The sequence below is a fragment of the Mesoplodon bidens genome (assembly GCF_964165515.1).
Source record: "Mesoplodon bidens genome assembly, chromosome: 15".
Taxonomy (NCBI): domain Eukaryota; kingdom Metazoa; phylum Chordata; class Mammalia; order Artiodactyla; family Ziphiidae; genus Mesoplodon; species Mesoplodon bidens.
Window position 1 is genome coordinate 48873480 of NC_138171.1, and position 14818 is coordinate 48888297.

Here is a 14818-nt window from a genome sequence, read left to right on the forward strand (position 1 = left end):
CCCGGGTGCCAGGCACCCCTCGGGGAACACAAGAAGAAAAAGGAAGATTCATATATGTTTAATGTAATATAAAGGCAAGGAAAAGACAGTCTCGAATTCAATAGCAATATTCTGTACAATTCATATGGTGGGGTTGAGAGGGAAGGGGAAGTGGCCTCAGAACCCACACCGGGACATGTACAAAAATAACTTACACAGCAGCCCCACCTGCAGGGATGATGGAGCTTCCGCCCCAGCCCCCAGGGCTGGGGGACACCCCATAAAATAGCACCACGGGATCTAACCAGCGCGGACCGAGGTGCTGGTGGGGGGTAGGAGGGTGCCAGTCCAGAGGGGTCGGGGGGCTACGAGGAGGCCTTGAGGCGGTTGGTGGCCGAGCGTGAACTCAGCAGCTTGTCCACCATGGTGCGAGCATAGCGCAGCCGGCTGGCCAGCTCCTTGGAGCAGCCGTACTCCTCCAGGAGGCTCAGGCGGTACGTGCGGAAGTCCCGCTTCTCGTCGATGTAGGTCACGGCAGCCATCAGGGGGCACAGGATGAGTTTGGTGTGGTCCTGTGAGGGCAGGAGGGGAGCGGGTGGACAGACAGGGGGTTACTGGTGATTGAAGCTCCCAGCTGCCTGTGTGTCTTGGTGGGAGTAGAGGGAAGATATCCCAGCTGATGGAGGGGTGGGGGGCATTTCACTCCCTTCTGCTGACGCTGCCAAGGACAGGTACTGTGCCTCCCACTCCCCACCCAACACCGTGGGCCGCTGAGAGGCACAGATACCCGGCCCCAACCCTCCAGGGCCACGGCTCACCTGGAAGAAGTTGATCTGCACGCAGCCATTACTGAGGTGCAGAATGATGGCGCTGCGGGTGCGAAACCAGGTACGCAGGTAGGGTAGCCGGGCTAGCTCGTCGCCTTCCCGGGGCGTGATGTTGGCACCCGCCTTCAGCAAGTGTTCGCTCATGTAGTTTCGGAAATACTTGAGGAGGGTGATCTGGTTGGAAAGTGAGGGAGGGCGTCCGGAGTTAGAGCCTGTCCCCCTGGCAAAGCCCTCACTCCCAGCCAACAGCGGCCCACGCGGGCCAGCCAGCACTCACCTTCTTTATCAGGGAGTTGGGATGCGAACTCACGGTGAGGTAGGACTCCGTGCCATCACGCTCGATGTACTGCAGGCTGTCGCCGTCGTTGTAGAGGATGAGGCGTGTTGAGTCGTTGAAGAGCACTCCCACGCTGTTGTCACACAGCTGGTACCCTAGCGGTAGGTGGAGGGAGGCCTCAGAAAGGGGCGATGGGGGGCAGGGGGCCGTTAGGGGCTGGGACTAGGAAGCCTGGGATGGAGACGGGAGAGTGTCGAGAGAAGAGGATGTGGGAGCCAAGAAAGGCAAGAGCCTGTAACAACTCGAAGCGTTGCTAGGCAGCACCTGAGCCACCGCCACAGCTGGGAGAAACCTACCAAGGCCATACTTGTCCGAATAGTCCACCCACTTGCTGACCCAGAAGATGGGGATGCAGGCGGGATCCTCAGCCTCCTCTAGGACAGAAACAGACAAGATGATCGATCAGCACCAGCCTCTTCCTCTCTGGTCCACTCAGGCGGCCCACACCAGGGAGCTTGGTCAAGAGGCCTGGAGCCCTCTGCCAGCAACAAGCTTAGACAGGCAGCACTGAAGCAGAAAGTTACAGTGCAGAGCGCCGAGTCCACTCATGCATTCAGCTGACCCATTTATCAAAGGCCCGCTGTGCGCCAGATACCGTTACAGGCAGCGAGCAATGACAAAACCCAGCCCTCCCTGAGCTTGCATTCTGGCTCTAGGGATAGAGACCAATCAAAATAAATGTTCACAGAATATGTAAGTTACTTCTATCATGGCGCAAATCAGTGAGTTTTAAATGATTAAAAAATTGTGAGAAGATACACAATCCCAGATACGTGAAAATGTTATGTTCTGTGCATGAGACGATCCCTTTTTTTTTTTTTTTTTGCGATACGCAGGCCTCTCACCGCTGTGGCCTCTCCCGCCGCAGAGCACAGGCTCCGGACGCGCAGGCCCAGCGGCCACGGCTCACGGGCCCAGCCGCTCCGTGGCACGTGGGATCCTCCCAGACCGGGGCACGAACCCGCATCCCCTGCATCGGCAGGCGGACCCCCAACCACTGCGCCACCAGGGAAGCCCACGATCCCTTCTTTTAAATACAATAAACAAACACGGAAACTTTAGAATATGTTAGATGAGAAGTGTTGTGGAGAAACAAGGCAAGTTAGAGGAGTGGGGGCAGGGAGATAATCATGGAGGTGACTCTGGCGCAGACACGTGAAGGCAGGGAGTGTGAGCCTTGCAGGGATCTGGAGGAAGTGCGTGCCAGGAGAGCAAAGGCCCCGAGGCTGGAGCACATCTGGGTCTCTTATTTCCACTGTCTTGAAGGCTACAGAGGGATTCTCTGAGCAGAGGAGACAGTGTGTGCCAATGTATACGGGCGGCACATGGAGGTGCTGGAAGGTGGGGCACTTGTGGTGACAGAACAGATGAGTCAGAAAAAGGAAGGGGCCTGACCATGGAGGGCCTGGGCCAGTAGGCTAACTTGTTTGCACTGTAATGTACAGGAAATAGGGGAAGTAAAGGTATTACGGAGCTGGGGGCCTGGACAAACCACCGGCACTCCGGGGCTGACTTCCCTCCCCTCTCCAGACGCCCCGGCCCGCAGTGCCCACCTTGCCTCACCAGCCCCCGCTCTGAGGGCTTGGAGGCGTTGACGCTGTGCAGCTGCTGCAGCATGTCGCCGAGGTGGCAGTCGACCGCCTCGCTGGCCTCCCGCACCACTGGCTCCTCTTTTTCCTGGGGACGCTCGGGCATGGGGTTCTCCATGCCTGGAAGGAGATGAAACATAGTCATTAGCTGGGCCCAAAGGCTGCAGGTTGGGAGGGCCCGGGATCCCCGGCCACAGCTGGTACTGCCCCCAGAGAAAAGCTCTTTGCACTGCCACTGCTTTGGGTAGGTGCCAGGTTATTAGAGCAGCAGCTGCCCTGCTCACGTGACAGCACCTGGTACTCACTCATTGGTACCTCCAGGGCCAGGCCAAGCCCTGTAGGAATGCTCATGCCCACACACAGCTATAGAGCTTCAGATGCTCAGACCTCTAACCCAATGCTGGGCCCTGCAGGGCACCTGTGGTCACTCAGGGAGACAGCTAGAAGGCACGAGCAGCTTGGAGCTGCCTGGCTTCAATCCAAGAATTAAAAGCATCTTTTGCATCCAGGAAAATGGAAGAGTGCCGTAAATCACAACCCATCACCAAGATGGATTAAGCAGGCATTTAATGAAACGTAAGAGATTTTTTCCACCCTAAAATTTGCTTTATGTACTTACATGTGACTGAAATCTGAAAAGACAGATACACACTGAAATTTTAACATCAGTTATATTTGGGTGGTAGAAGCATGGATGATTTTTATTGTCTTTAGGCTTAAATGTTTCTTTCCCCACCAACATGTGCTAGTTCTCCTTGTGTAATATGAAATTCTTAAGATATTTAAAGATATGAATTTTCAATTGAAAAAATCTACGCTGTGATAAGGACTTAAGTGTGGAACAATAACGTATTTGGGACTTGTTTTAAAAACTCGAGCAAGGGAGATCCCTGGAGGTCCAGTGGTTAGGACTCGGTGCTTTCACTGCTGGGGCCCGGGTTCAATCCCTGGTTGGGGAAGTAAGATCCTGCAAGCCACACGGCGTAGCCAAAAAAAACAAACATACACAACGAACAAACAAACAGGAAACCTCTAGCCAAAAAAAGGGGAAGAAGGTGGAAAAGATAAAAACAAGTATGGGCAAATGTTGGTAATTACTGAAAACAGATGATGAATAAATGGGGATTTATGTATTCCCCAAAAATTTCACCCTAATTTTGGCTAAGTTTTGAAGAATGCTTTGTGCTCAAAAATGAAAACCGAAAGAAGAGCAATCCTTAAAATAACAATATTACATTATAACTCCAAGGCTAAATATCCATGAGTCCATATACCGACGCAAATAACCAAATAAATAAATGGGCCAGAAGTGACAGCTCTTCCTCGCAGGAGAACTCCCGTTACTGGCTGTAGAGGGAACAGGAGAAGGAGAAAAGTCACCATTGGAATACCACAGTAATAACTGCTGCAGGCAAGATCCACCATGGATGCTAAAATCAGTAGGCTAAAGTGTGAGAAGGAATAGAATCCTTTCAAAGTAACTCCTCACAAGGTATTAATTAATCACAAAAGGAAAACCAGTAACTCCGCACTGGAGGTACCACCTTAACCAAGTGATCACCAATCAAAGGAAACAGTAATATAACCAGTGAAAATATCAAAAATTAAAGCCAAAAGAAAAAAGTAATCCTTAAAATAGCAGTATTACAACTGAAACAAATGAACTCATATATTAGATTGGTGCTATATCCACAAAGAGAAATAAAGTATTTCAAGTGGCACCTTTCTTTAAGTGAAATATATGCCAAAGACAAACAGAACTGCAAGAAAATAAACATCATTTCATAACATACGTTATAGATGTTGAAAATTCATGTATATAATGTAAAGAAAAAGGGTTTTCAGTGTAAGGGAAAAAAATACAAGTATAAAATTAAAGAAGTAAAAATGCGATGTTATATTTAAATCAGATACTTATAAATTACCAAAAGAAAATTAAAGTAGTAACTTCACAGTGAAGAAAAAGATTGCTGTAAGAGAAGTTTCATCAATGTTAAATTTCCTGAACTTCATAACTGTGTCCTATGCTGTGGTTATGTAAAAGAATTGTTTTTAGAAAATATACACTGAAGTATTAAGTAGTAAAGGCCAGAATGTGCACAACTTACTATCAGATGGTTTGGGGAAAGAAATTTAGATATATATAGTGAGAGAGATAAAGTAAATGTAGAAAAATGTTAATTGGTGGAGAAAAGGGGGAACAAGATACAGGAAGTTTTTGTCTATTTTCACTTCTCATAATTTGAAAAATATCAAAATAAAATGTTCAAAAAGTGTGAATCAGAAACAGCAGCATAAATTCAAGGTCCCCGCCCCCTTCCCAATTATGTATTTCCTAATTCTGTTCTCTGAAGAGATCTAGAAACAATGACAACCCAAACAATGGGATGTGGTTTTGTAAGAAAATGTCCATCCTTTTAAAGAGATGCATACTGAAGTTTATGGGGTAAAATGACAAGATATCTGGGATTAACTTCAAAAATACTTCAAAGGAACAAAAAAGGAGTGATGGAGCAAACATGACAAATCTTGATAAATGTTGAGTCTGGTGGGGATGTGGGGTCTACTGCATTGTGCTCTATGTGTACACCTGAAAAATTTCAACATTTTTTCCCAAAGAACCATGCAAGGTGATATTAGCAATTTTTTTTTTTTTTTTTTTTTTTTTTTTTGCGGTACGCAGGCCTCTCACTGTTGTGGCCTCTCCCGTTGCGGAGCACAGGCTCCGGACGTGCAGGCTCAGCGGCCATGGCTCACGAGCCCAGCCGCTCCACAGCATGTGGGATCTTCCCGGACCGGGGCATGAACCCGTGTCCCCTGCATCGGCAGGCGGACTCTCAACCACTGTGCCACCAGGGAAGCCCAGCAATTTTTTTTTTAAATACGAATTTTTCAGGCATGGCGTTCAGCCACTCTCTTCTTTTGGGGCATGACGGGTCTGATTCCGCCATGGTAAGGTCTGTCTTTCCGGACAGGGCTGTGGGGAAGGGCATTTTGCCACATGAGGATGGGGACCACATATTCAAGGACTGGGGCCTGTCCTACCGCACACCTGAGCTATGGGGGCCATCCATTCACACACCTGAGGCCTAGGATCTCTTGGGGTCTGCTGTCTACCCAGACCCCGGTTTACCTTTATTATTATTTTTTTTTTGCGGTACGCAGGCCCCTCACTGTTGTGGCCTCTCCCGTTGCGGAGCACAGGCTCCGGACACGCAGGCTCAGCGGCCATGGCTCACGAGCCCAGCCGCTCCGCGGCATGTGGGATCTTCCCGGACCGGGGCACGAACCTGTGTCCCCTGCAACGGCAGGCGGACTCTCAACCACTGCGTCACCAGGGAAGCCCCTGGTTTACCTTTATTGAGGACGGTGAGAGGCTTCCGGCTGCTGGGGTCCAGGCTACTGGGAGCAATTGAAAACCTGGGCGGAATGGTGAGGCAGGTGATGGGGAGGCGGGCAGGGATATAGCCAGAAGTGAAAAACTCGTCATCGAGCAGCTCCTGAATGGTTGGACGGGCAGTGGGATCTGTCTGAAGCATCTTCTGGATGAGGGAGGCGGCCACGGGGTTGATGTGCTGGAGCAGAGAGGGAGAGACGTAAGTAGGATGTGGTGGGGGACCCGAATGCAGCACTGCCGCAAAGAAGCTGCAGCCCCAGCCCCGGCCTCAAATATGCCATGTTCAGCAGCTATAAACATGCCAAGTTTCCACTAGCAGCTTTACTGAGTTGATAAGTGTCAACCTAAGTTGTGAGAATGACAATTTCTCCTTCCTCTTGGGGTCACTTTTTCCCAAAATTTGCTCTTGCATAATTCAAGTTGCTCACCACTAGAGCAGCACTTGAGAACGCAGGCTTCCAAGTCATAATAACCTGGTTTAAGTCCCAGTTCTGTCCCTTAATACTGGCTGTGACAACTAACCCAACTTTCTGAGCCTTTGTAAATTCATCTATAAAATGGGGACACAGCACCAAGCTTGCTGCCCTGGTGAGGAGATCCAAACCCAGTGCAGGTCAAATGCACACTAATATTCTAGCATCAACTATGCACTTACTATGTGCCAGCAAAATATTCTAAGCACTTCATATATATTAACTCAGTTAACCCTCACAGAAACACCCAGGGGGTGAAGATCTCTATCACCATCCCTCTTTTGCAGATGGGGAAACTGAGGCACAGAGAGGTTAAGTGCCTAAGAACACACCCCTAGTGAATGGTAGAGCCAGCACCCACACGGGGGCATAGTCAGCTGCAACATCCACACTCGGAACCACTCTGCTCTGTCCAATAAGTGACCCTTTGTGACAGATTCAGTCCATCTGTCCTTATGGAGACAGGGCTCATGGCTTCACACAAGGCACAGACACCAAACTGGAAAGCAGCCATATGCCAGGCTGCTGCAGGCTATCCCTCTCAATGCACTCATGCTGGTGGTTGCGAAGCACAGCGGTTCGCAATTCTGTGAGCGCTTACTGTATGCAAGGTGCTCTGGGGGTAAGGACTCCATTTTATAGATGGGAAACTGCAGCTCAGAAGATTCAGGCCATTTGTCTATTGTGATCTGGCTGCTATGTGGCAGAGCCCATCTGAATCAAGACAGTCCACTTCCAAGGCTTAAGCAGCACATCTCTGTCTGCCTTCTACTTCCTTTATGCTCTTTCTTTTACACATCTTTTGGTTTATCTGCCCAAACTTTGAGAACCTACAAACTCTCTTCCCCAAGAAAAAATGCTTTTGTGCACATACGTCAGGTTTTGTATGCTATTTCAGACAAGGACCCTCTAAAGCTCTTATGGCTACCCTAGGGGTAGGACTGACCCACCTCTGTCCCCAGGATATGGCTGGGCTCAGTAAATAGCTTTGTGGGGGGGGGAGAAATTAAATAAAATAAATGTAGATTTAAAGTGTTTTTAGTCACCTTGGGAATACTGTACTCATTCTTCTTGATCCGGAGGTAGGTCTCTTTTAGGCAAGAGGTCTCAAAAGGTGGTTTGCCCACTAACAAGGTGTACCTGTAAGCACAAGGAGGGATATGGCTCAAGGCTCCTAACCAAAACCCAGATGCCAGAGGAATCCTCTCAGGGCCAGAAAGGAAGTCAGACACCTTCTGGACATTCACTATGACTCTGGGGTCCCGGAGGACAGTCCGCAAGTCCACTGAACAGCCCCAGGAGGCAGGACACTGGCAGGGAGGAGTCCTCAGTAGAATACAGGTGATGAGACACAGTTCTCATGGGCCAGTGACTCTTCTGCTATAGCCTGCACTACAGCAGGGCTCCAGAGACTGCCAGCCAACACAAAACAGGTCAAAGCAAGTGGGCTACCTGCTCCTACAGAGGCAGCTCCACGGTTAATAGCTCTGTACTTAAGGCTGCCAAGTTTTCATTTGAAAAAGTTCCACTGTAAAGAAGTAGGAAAGCCATTGCGACAACTCATTTCTAACTCTCCAGTACCCAGGGCGACCATGAAAGGGGTGACACCTGAACAGGCCCAACTCTCTGCCTACCACCCACCCACCTCTGATGGCCTTGATCCAGACAGACCACAGGACCTCCTCCTGCCAGCTATAACTCCTGGCCTAACTCCTCCCACCCACTGCTGCTTCCTAGATCAGTGGTGCTAATACTTTATCGTGCGTAGAAAAGCTCAAGGGTCTTAAAATCCAGATTCTGATCCAGTCAGCCTGGGTCCTGAGATTCTGTGTTTCTAACAAGTTCCTAGGTGATGATGATGCTGGTCTGCCATACTTTGAACAGCAAGGGACTAGAGCAAGTTTGTGGAGACCTTCCCTCCCCCATTCCCCAGACCCATGGCCCAGGCTGCAGGAATCCTAAAGGATACACCAGTGAGAAGAAAAGATATGGAAAGGAGGCTTCCTTTTGGATCAGTCTGTCCTCTGGAGCAGCCTTTCCAAAGGCAGGAAGGTCTACAGGATAAGGTCTGCCAGGTGAGACATCCAAAAAGGCCTCTGCTGAGGCTGGGTGGGTCCTGAGACAACTCCCAACTTACATGATACACCCAATGGACCACACGTCCACCTCGAAACTGTGCCCTTTCTTGCTCAGCACCTCTGGAGCTATGTAATTAGGAGTCCCGCACAGGGTCTTCTTCCGTTCCCCGTCATACTCGACTTTGGTTGCCAGTCCAAAATCCCCTGGGACAGAGGGAGGAAGAGGGGGGGACTCAGATGCTAGCCTCTGTCATCCGTCAATGCGGACAGCTGGTTCAGGTGTAACCATCAAGAACCAGGGTCGTTTGATCCCTCAAGCCTCTAGTTCTTGTGTGCAGCAAGGCTTGCCCAGGAATCCTCCTACCATGCTGGCCCCAGGGAGGGGCCTCCCAGAGACCCTCCTCACCCCCTCCCTTAGAAAGGAGGGCTTTGCTTCTAAAAGGGTAGGGATAGGTAGGGATAGCAAAAGTCACATGCCTTCAGGGATTAAGCAGGTAAATGTCAAGATGGCTACCTGGCAAGTTTGTGAGGAAGTGATAGGAAAGGGTGGGGACTGTGGCCAAGCAGAGGGCAGTAAAGGGAACAGCTGCTTTTCAGTCCAGCAAAGAGCTGCCCCTGTACTGCTGGAGCAGCCAACTGTTTAAAAGGAGCCCCGAATTCAAAATCAAGCCTCCCGATTTAAAAAAGTGAAAACAAATTCAAATCCTTTTTTTTTTTTTAAATAATACTGTATAGGAGAGCACACACACCCAAAACTGCATCTGCAGGCAAGACACTGGCTTTTGGCTCTTTGTTCTAAGTTTCTGTACTAAAGAGAGGCTTCTAGAGGCAATCAACAGCCCAGACTTCCTACCATGCTCTTCCTCCCTCGTCTCCTTCCGACTTCCTCTTTCCCTCCCTCTCTCCCAGCTCCTCCTCATTCCCATTTAGCGTAGTGTCCCTGCAGGCCCAGCTCCTCACCTATTTTCACCTCCAGATCCTCGTTCAGGAAGAGGTTGCCCAGCTTGAGATCTCTGTGAATAACGCGGTTTCGATGCAGGTACTGGCAGCCGAGGACGATCTGCCGCAGATAGTAGCGGGCCTCGGGCTCGGTGAGTGCTTTCCTCCGCTTGTGCAGCTCCAGGAGAGACTGGACGGAGGAGGGAAGGAGGAGTGGGGAGTGGGTACTTAGGCCCAAGGCAGGGAGGCGGTGTCATTAGGTGAAGGCAGCCCAGGACCCTACCGCCCATTCCTTCTCCAGGACAACTACGATGTAGACTCTCCCCTAAGCCAGGCCACAACCGTTCCTAGCACCCCCTCTCCCACCAGCTCCCTCCCAAGTCCCTTACCTGGGACCCCTGTCTCAGCACACTCCGGAAGCTCAGAGTCCCCTGTATCCCTGCCCCGGACCTCTTCGCAGCAGATCCCTTTCCTGACCCCTCTCCTCCCCGAAGCTATTAAGTCTGGCTCCAACTACCTTCTGCCTGACCCAGCCCCACTCCGGAAGGTCCGGGTCCACAGCACCCCTTACCTAGCAACTCCGGAAGCCCTGGCGTCCATTAGCAGGGTTCTCCCGCGACCCGCACCTCCCCCACTCAGCCCAACTCCCAGCGTCCGGGAGCCGCCTTCCCTAGAGGCAACCTGACCCAGGCTCCACTTAACCGGCACCCCCTCTCCTAGAGGCCCCAAGTGCCAAGCACCTCTTTCCCCGAGACCTTCTCCATCCGCAGCTCGAGGTTCCCAGCACCTCCGAGCCCCGGGGCGCTCCTTCCCCAGCAGCTCCGGGTGCGGGCGCCCCAACCCCGGTCCCCAGGCAGCTCCAGTCCCCCAGCAGCGACACTCACCCTTCGGCGGCAGAGCTCCAACACCACGAACACAAAGTCGTTGTCCTCGAAAAAGCCGTGGAAGCCGACGACGTGCTGGTGAGCGAGGCTGCGGTGAATGGATATCTCCATGGACATCTTCTCCTTCTGGTGCGGTTTGAGCAACAGCGACTTAGGCACGATCTTGCCCGCAAACACCTCCTTAGTGTCCGCGTCCGAGATCTCGAAGCACTTGGCAAAGCCGCCCTTTCCCAGAAAGCGGCCCCGCAGATAGCGCCGCCGGCTGCGCGGGTCCACTAGGACCTCCGGGATCTCTTTCGCCGCCGGGGCCCCGGGAGCTGCAGCTCCAGGGACCCCGACTTTCCCTGGATCGGCTGGTGCCCGCGCCAGCTTCCCTGCAGTTGCCGCCGCACTCATGTTCCCGGAGTTGCTCAGCAGACCTAGCAAGGTCTGGGCAGAGGCTTGGCAGGGCTCTGCTCCTCCTCGAATTCAAACGCGGCGCCGGGAACGTTACAAAACCCTACGCGCTACTGATTGGCCGCGGGGATTTAAAATCCAAACCCGCCCGCCGCACGGCACTCTGGGAGCGCTCTGCACTGCAGCCGCCTTTAAACCCGTACCCAGCCCCTGGGGGAGAAGCTTGATTGACAGGGACTCGCGGACCGAAGACACGTGGGATGCCTGGGAAACCAAACCCGGTGCGGGGACGCCGAGACCCAGCGCCAGGACGGGGGGAGTTCAAGGTTTCTCCCTTTCCTGGCGGCCGGGGGAGCTCCTGCAGTTCACAAGCACCTCCTCCAGGAAGCTTTTCATAGCACCTTCCTCCACCCCTCACGCCACCTTCTAGATTATAAACTCTGAGAACAGAGACCTGACAGCGCCAAGAGATAGCTGGCAGAGCCCGAGTACCCACCTCCGAGGTCATCAACTCTCTTCCAAGTCACCCCAATAAACTAAAACCTAAGTAAAAAGAGGATGCTTGCCAGGCAAGTGCACCTTCAAGACAAATTCCCTACTCCCCTCCTTCAAATAACAGCAGGGACCACTAGCATCACCATCACCTGGGAGCTTGTTAGAAAGGCCAAGATTCAGGCCTCAACGCAGACCTCCCAATTCAGAATCTACCCAGTGATTCCCACACATACTGAAGTTTGAAGAGCACAGTACCAGACACCACCCTACCCCACCCCTGCCCCCAGGCCATTCTGCAAGAAAGTTGTCTGGCTGGCTCACTGCTCTATTTCCCAGTGCCTACAACAGTGGACCCTCAATTGTTTGGTAAGAGGGGAAGGATGGTTGGTTGGCAGAATCCCTGGCAAACTGGTAGGCCAAGGCCAAATTTGGCCTGCAGAGGTGTTTTGTTTGGCCTCCCACTTTTTAAAATTTGGATTCATTTACAGGACTTAAAAATCAAGAGAGCTCACATAAAAATTCAGATTTGTGGCTTTTCCTTAAGAAAAACCATTAGCTGTGGCAACTCTATGCCTACTTACCTTCCCAGTTTGTCACAGTTCCCTATTACCCCCCTTTGCCCATTTGTCTGTCTGGCTTCCATAGATACTGGAATGGTAACCCTGAGAATTAACCAGGTTAGCAGCCCAGTAGCGTCCAATGATATCTTTGCTAGGACTCAGCAAAAGTCAACCATATTACAAGTATGTCTTTATCTGACTCCCAATAAACTGAGAGGCAATGAAGACCTCTTTCCTACCCCATGTCCTAAGCTCTCAGCACAATGCCTGGTAAAAAGGAGTGATTAAAATGTTTTCTAAATAAAAGCAAGTTGTTTTTTAAAACTAAGTTATTGGACTTCCCTGTGGTCCAGTGGTTAAGACTCTGCGCTCCCACTACAGGGAGCATGTGGGTTTGATCCCTGGTTGGGAAAGTTGCGCATGCTCTGCAGTGCTGCCAAAAAAATAAATAAATAAAATTATTATTTTTTTAACCCTGTGGTGTGTAATATTCTCTTTTATCTTTTTATAAAGTTGAATCTATGTACCAAAAAAGTATACTATCTTTTCTTTAATGTGTTTTTAAAAATATTTATTTATTTATTTATTTGGCTGCACCAGGTCTTAGTTGCAGCACGAGGGATCTTCACTGCAGCATGCAGGATCTCTTTAGTTGCGGCAAGAGGGATCTTTAGTCGTGGCATGCAGGGACTTTAGTTGCGGCATGTCGGCTCTCAGTTGTGGCATGCGGGATCTAGTTCCTGGCCAGGGATCAAACCCAGGCCCCCTGCATTGGAAGTGTGGAGTCTTAACCACTGGACCACCAGGGAAGTCCCTATACATATCTTAATGGGACAGCTCAGTGAATTTTCACAAACTGAACACACCCCATGTAAACAGCACCCAGATTGAGAAAGAGAACACGACCAACACGCCAGAAGTCCCCCTTGTGCCCTGTGTTGGGGTACCCCAAGACTACCCACCCCAGTTCGATGATTCACTAGAAGATCCACAGGACTCAGCATATAGTCCTACTCACAGATGGCTATGATTTATTACAGCAAAAGGCTATGAAGCAAAATCAGCAAAGGGAAAATGTGTATAGCGCAAGATCCAGGGGAAACCAGGCACAAGTTTTCCAAAGTCTTTTTCCAATGGAGTCACACAGGACACACTTAATTCCTCCAGCAATGACTGTGACAACATGTGTGAAAGGTTATCTACCAGGGAAGCTCATTAGAGACTCAACGCCCAGGGCTTTTCTAGGTCACGTAGGCACCCTCTGCCTAGCACACACCAAAATTCCACATTCCTGGAAGGAAAGCAGGTATGCAGCATCAACCACATTGTTTGCACAGTTTAGGCCCTGTGAGCAGCTCTTATCATTTAGGGAATGGTGAGAACCCTCCTGAAATCCAAGAACCCAGATGCCAGCCAGGGCCGACCTTGCAAGCAGGCCTTTGTAAGGAGAGCCGTCTCAGGCCTGCTTGATTAGCTCTCTTCTGCACAGTCCACCTCCTTGGCCCTTAAGGGCCAAGTCCACTTTAGAGCAAAATTATTATCAGTAGGACCCCATACAAAAGGGTGAGACCAACCTGCAATATGGATCTCAGTTATGCCTTTTGTTCATGGAAAGGCAGCACTGGGAGCTTTCATTTTCCTTTGTTTCTGAGAAACAAAGATCATAAATGCCCACCCCCTCCACTTCCCCAAAGCTCCCTAGCTGCCAGGTTTCTGTTTTTTCTCATTGTTACAAAATCAGCATGCCCCGCAGATCAGCAATCCTAACTTTACATTTTTTCAATCATCTCTTATTCTCATCCAGGCCTTTCATCCAGAGGGCTGTATGCAAGAGGTACAGAATATTTTTGCAGATAAATATTTTAATACAGTTTAACCAGAAAGATATTCAGGAATTGATCAGGATATGTTATGGGCTGAATTGTGTTTTCCCCAAATTTATATGTTGAAACCCTAACGTCCAGTATAGAATGTGACTGTATTTGGAGATATGGCCTTTAAAGAGGTGATTAAAGTAAAATGAGGTCATCTGGGTGGGCCCTAATCCAATATGACTGGTGTTCTTATAAGAAGAGATTAAGACACAGACACTCACAGAGGGGCAACCGTGTGAAGACAGTGAAAAGGCTGCCAGCTGCAAGCCAAGGAGAGAGGCCTTAGGAGAAACATGCCAACTCCTGCTCTTGGACGTCTAGCCTCTAGAACTCAGAGAAAATACATTTCTATTGTTTAAGCCATCCAGTGTGTGCTACTTTGTTATGGCAGCCCTAGCAAACTAACAGAGGGTGAAATCCTGAATTTAAAAAATTTCAAAGTGGGTTTATATAACCTCCCACCCCTTTTATCCAGAGACAGCCTAGAAAAGATCAATCCCTTTCCAGAGACAGATACACCTGAATAATCAATCTACCTTACTAAGGTGTGTGTACAGAGGGAAATGTGAGGAGGTAGAGTAAGGCTATCAGCCCATTGTAGTAAGTTGCAGCTAATCCAGAACGCCAAACACACAAATCAACAGCAGTGAGCTGCCTCCCAGAGAAGACCCAGAGTCTGATCTGTCAAAAGCAGGCAGAGGGGTCGAAGTCCCTGTGACGTGCCCTCCTCCAACTTGCAGGTTTTGGTAGGGATCACAAGTTAGGATGCAATTAGCCTCTGCATTAGACGTAAAGAGCTGATCAGCAGCTTGATTTTAGATGGTCCCAGCAGAGAACAGGCCCTTTCCTGTGGGCATTTGTATGTGACCCAGTTGGTGCAGCCAGCATCCACAATGTATATTTTCATCGTTTAGAGCTCCACAGAAGGGGTCCTAAATCTCCAGTGGTCCCAGGGTCTGAGTCCTGTTCACGGAGCCTGGGTCTGCTTTC

The 14818-nt window shown here is 50.2% G+C and overlaps 1 protein-coding gene across 1 annotated transcript; it reads right to left on the reverse strand.

Annotated features, from left to right (window-relative positions):
* Positions 1-42: 42 nt before the first annotated feature.
* PLK1 (polo like kinase 1) lies at positions 43-11000 on the reverse strand. Its single transcript, XM_081257972.1, has 10 exons — positions 10504-11000; positions 9641-9809; positions 8740-8884; positions 7649-7742; positions 6088-6307; positions 2697-2852; positions 1440-1517; positions 1084-1238; positions 798-980; positions 43-551 (listed from the first exon to the last, which is right to left on the reverse strand). Exons 1-10 carry the CDS (start codon positions 10897-10899, stop codon positions 345-347), a joined length of 1803 nt encoding a protein of 600 aa, XP_081114098.1. The 5' UTR covers positions 10900-11000; the 3' UTR covers positions 43-344.
* Between the last annotated feature and the right edge of the window lie 3818 nt (positions 11001-14818).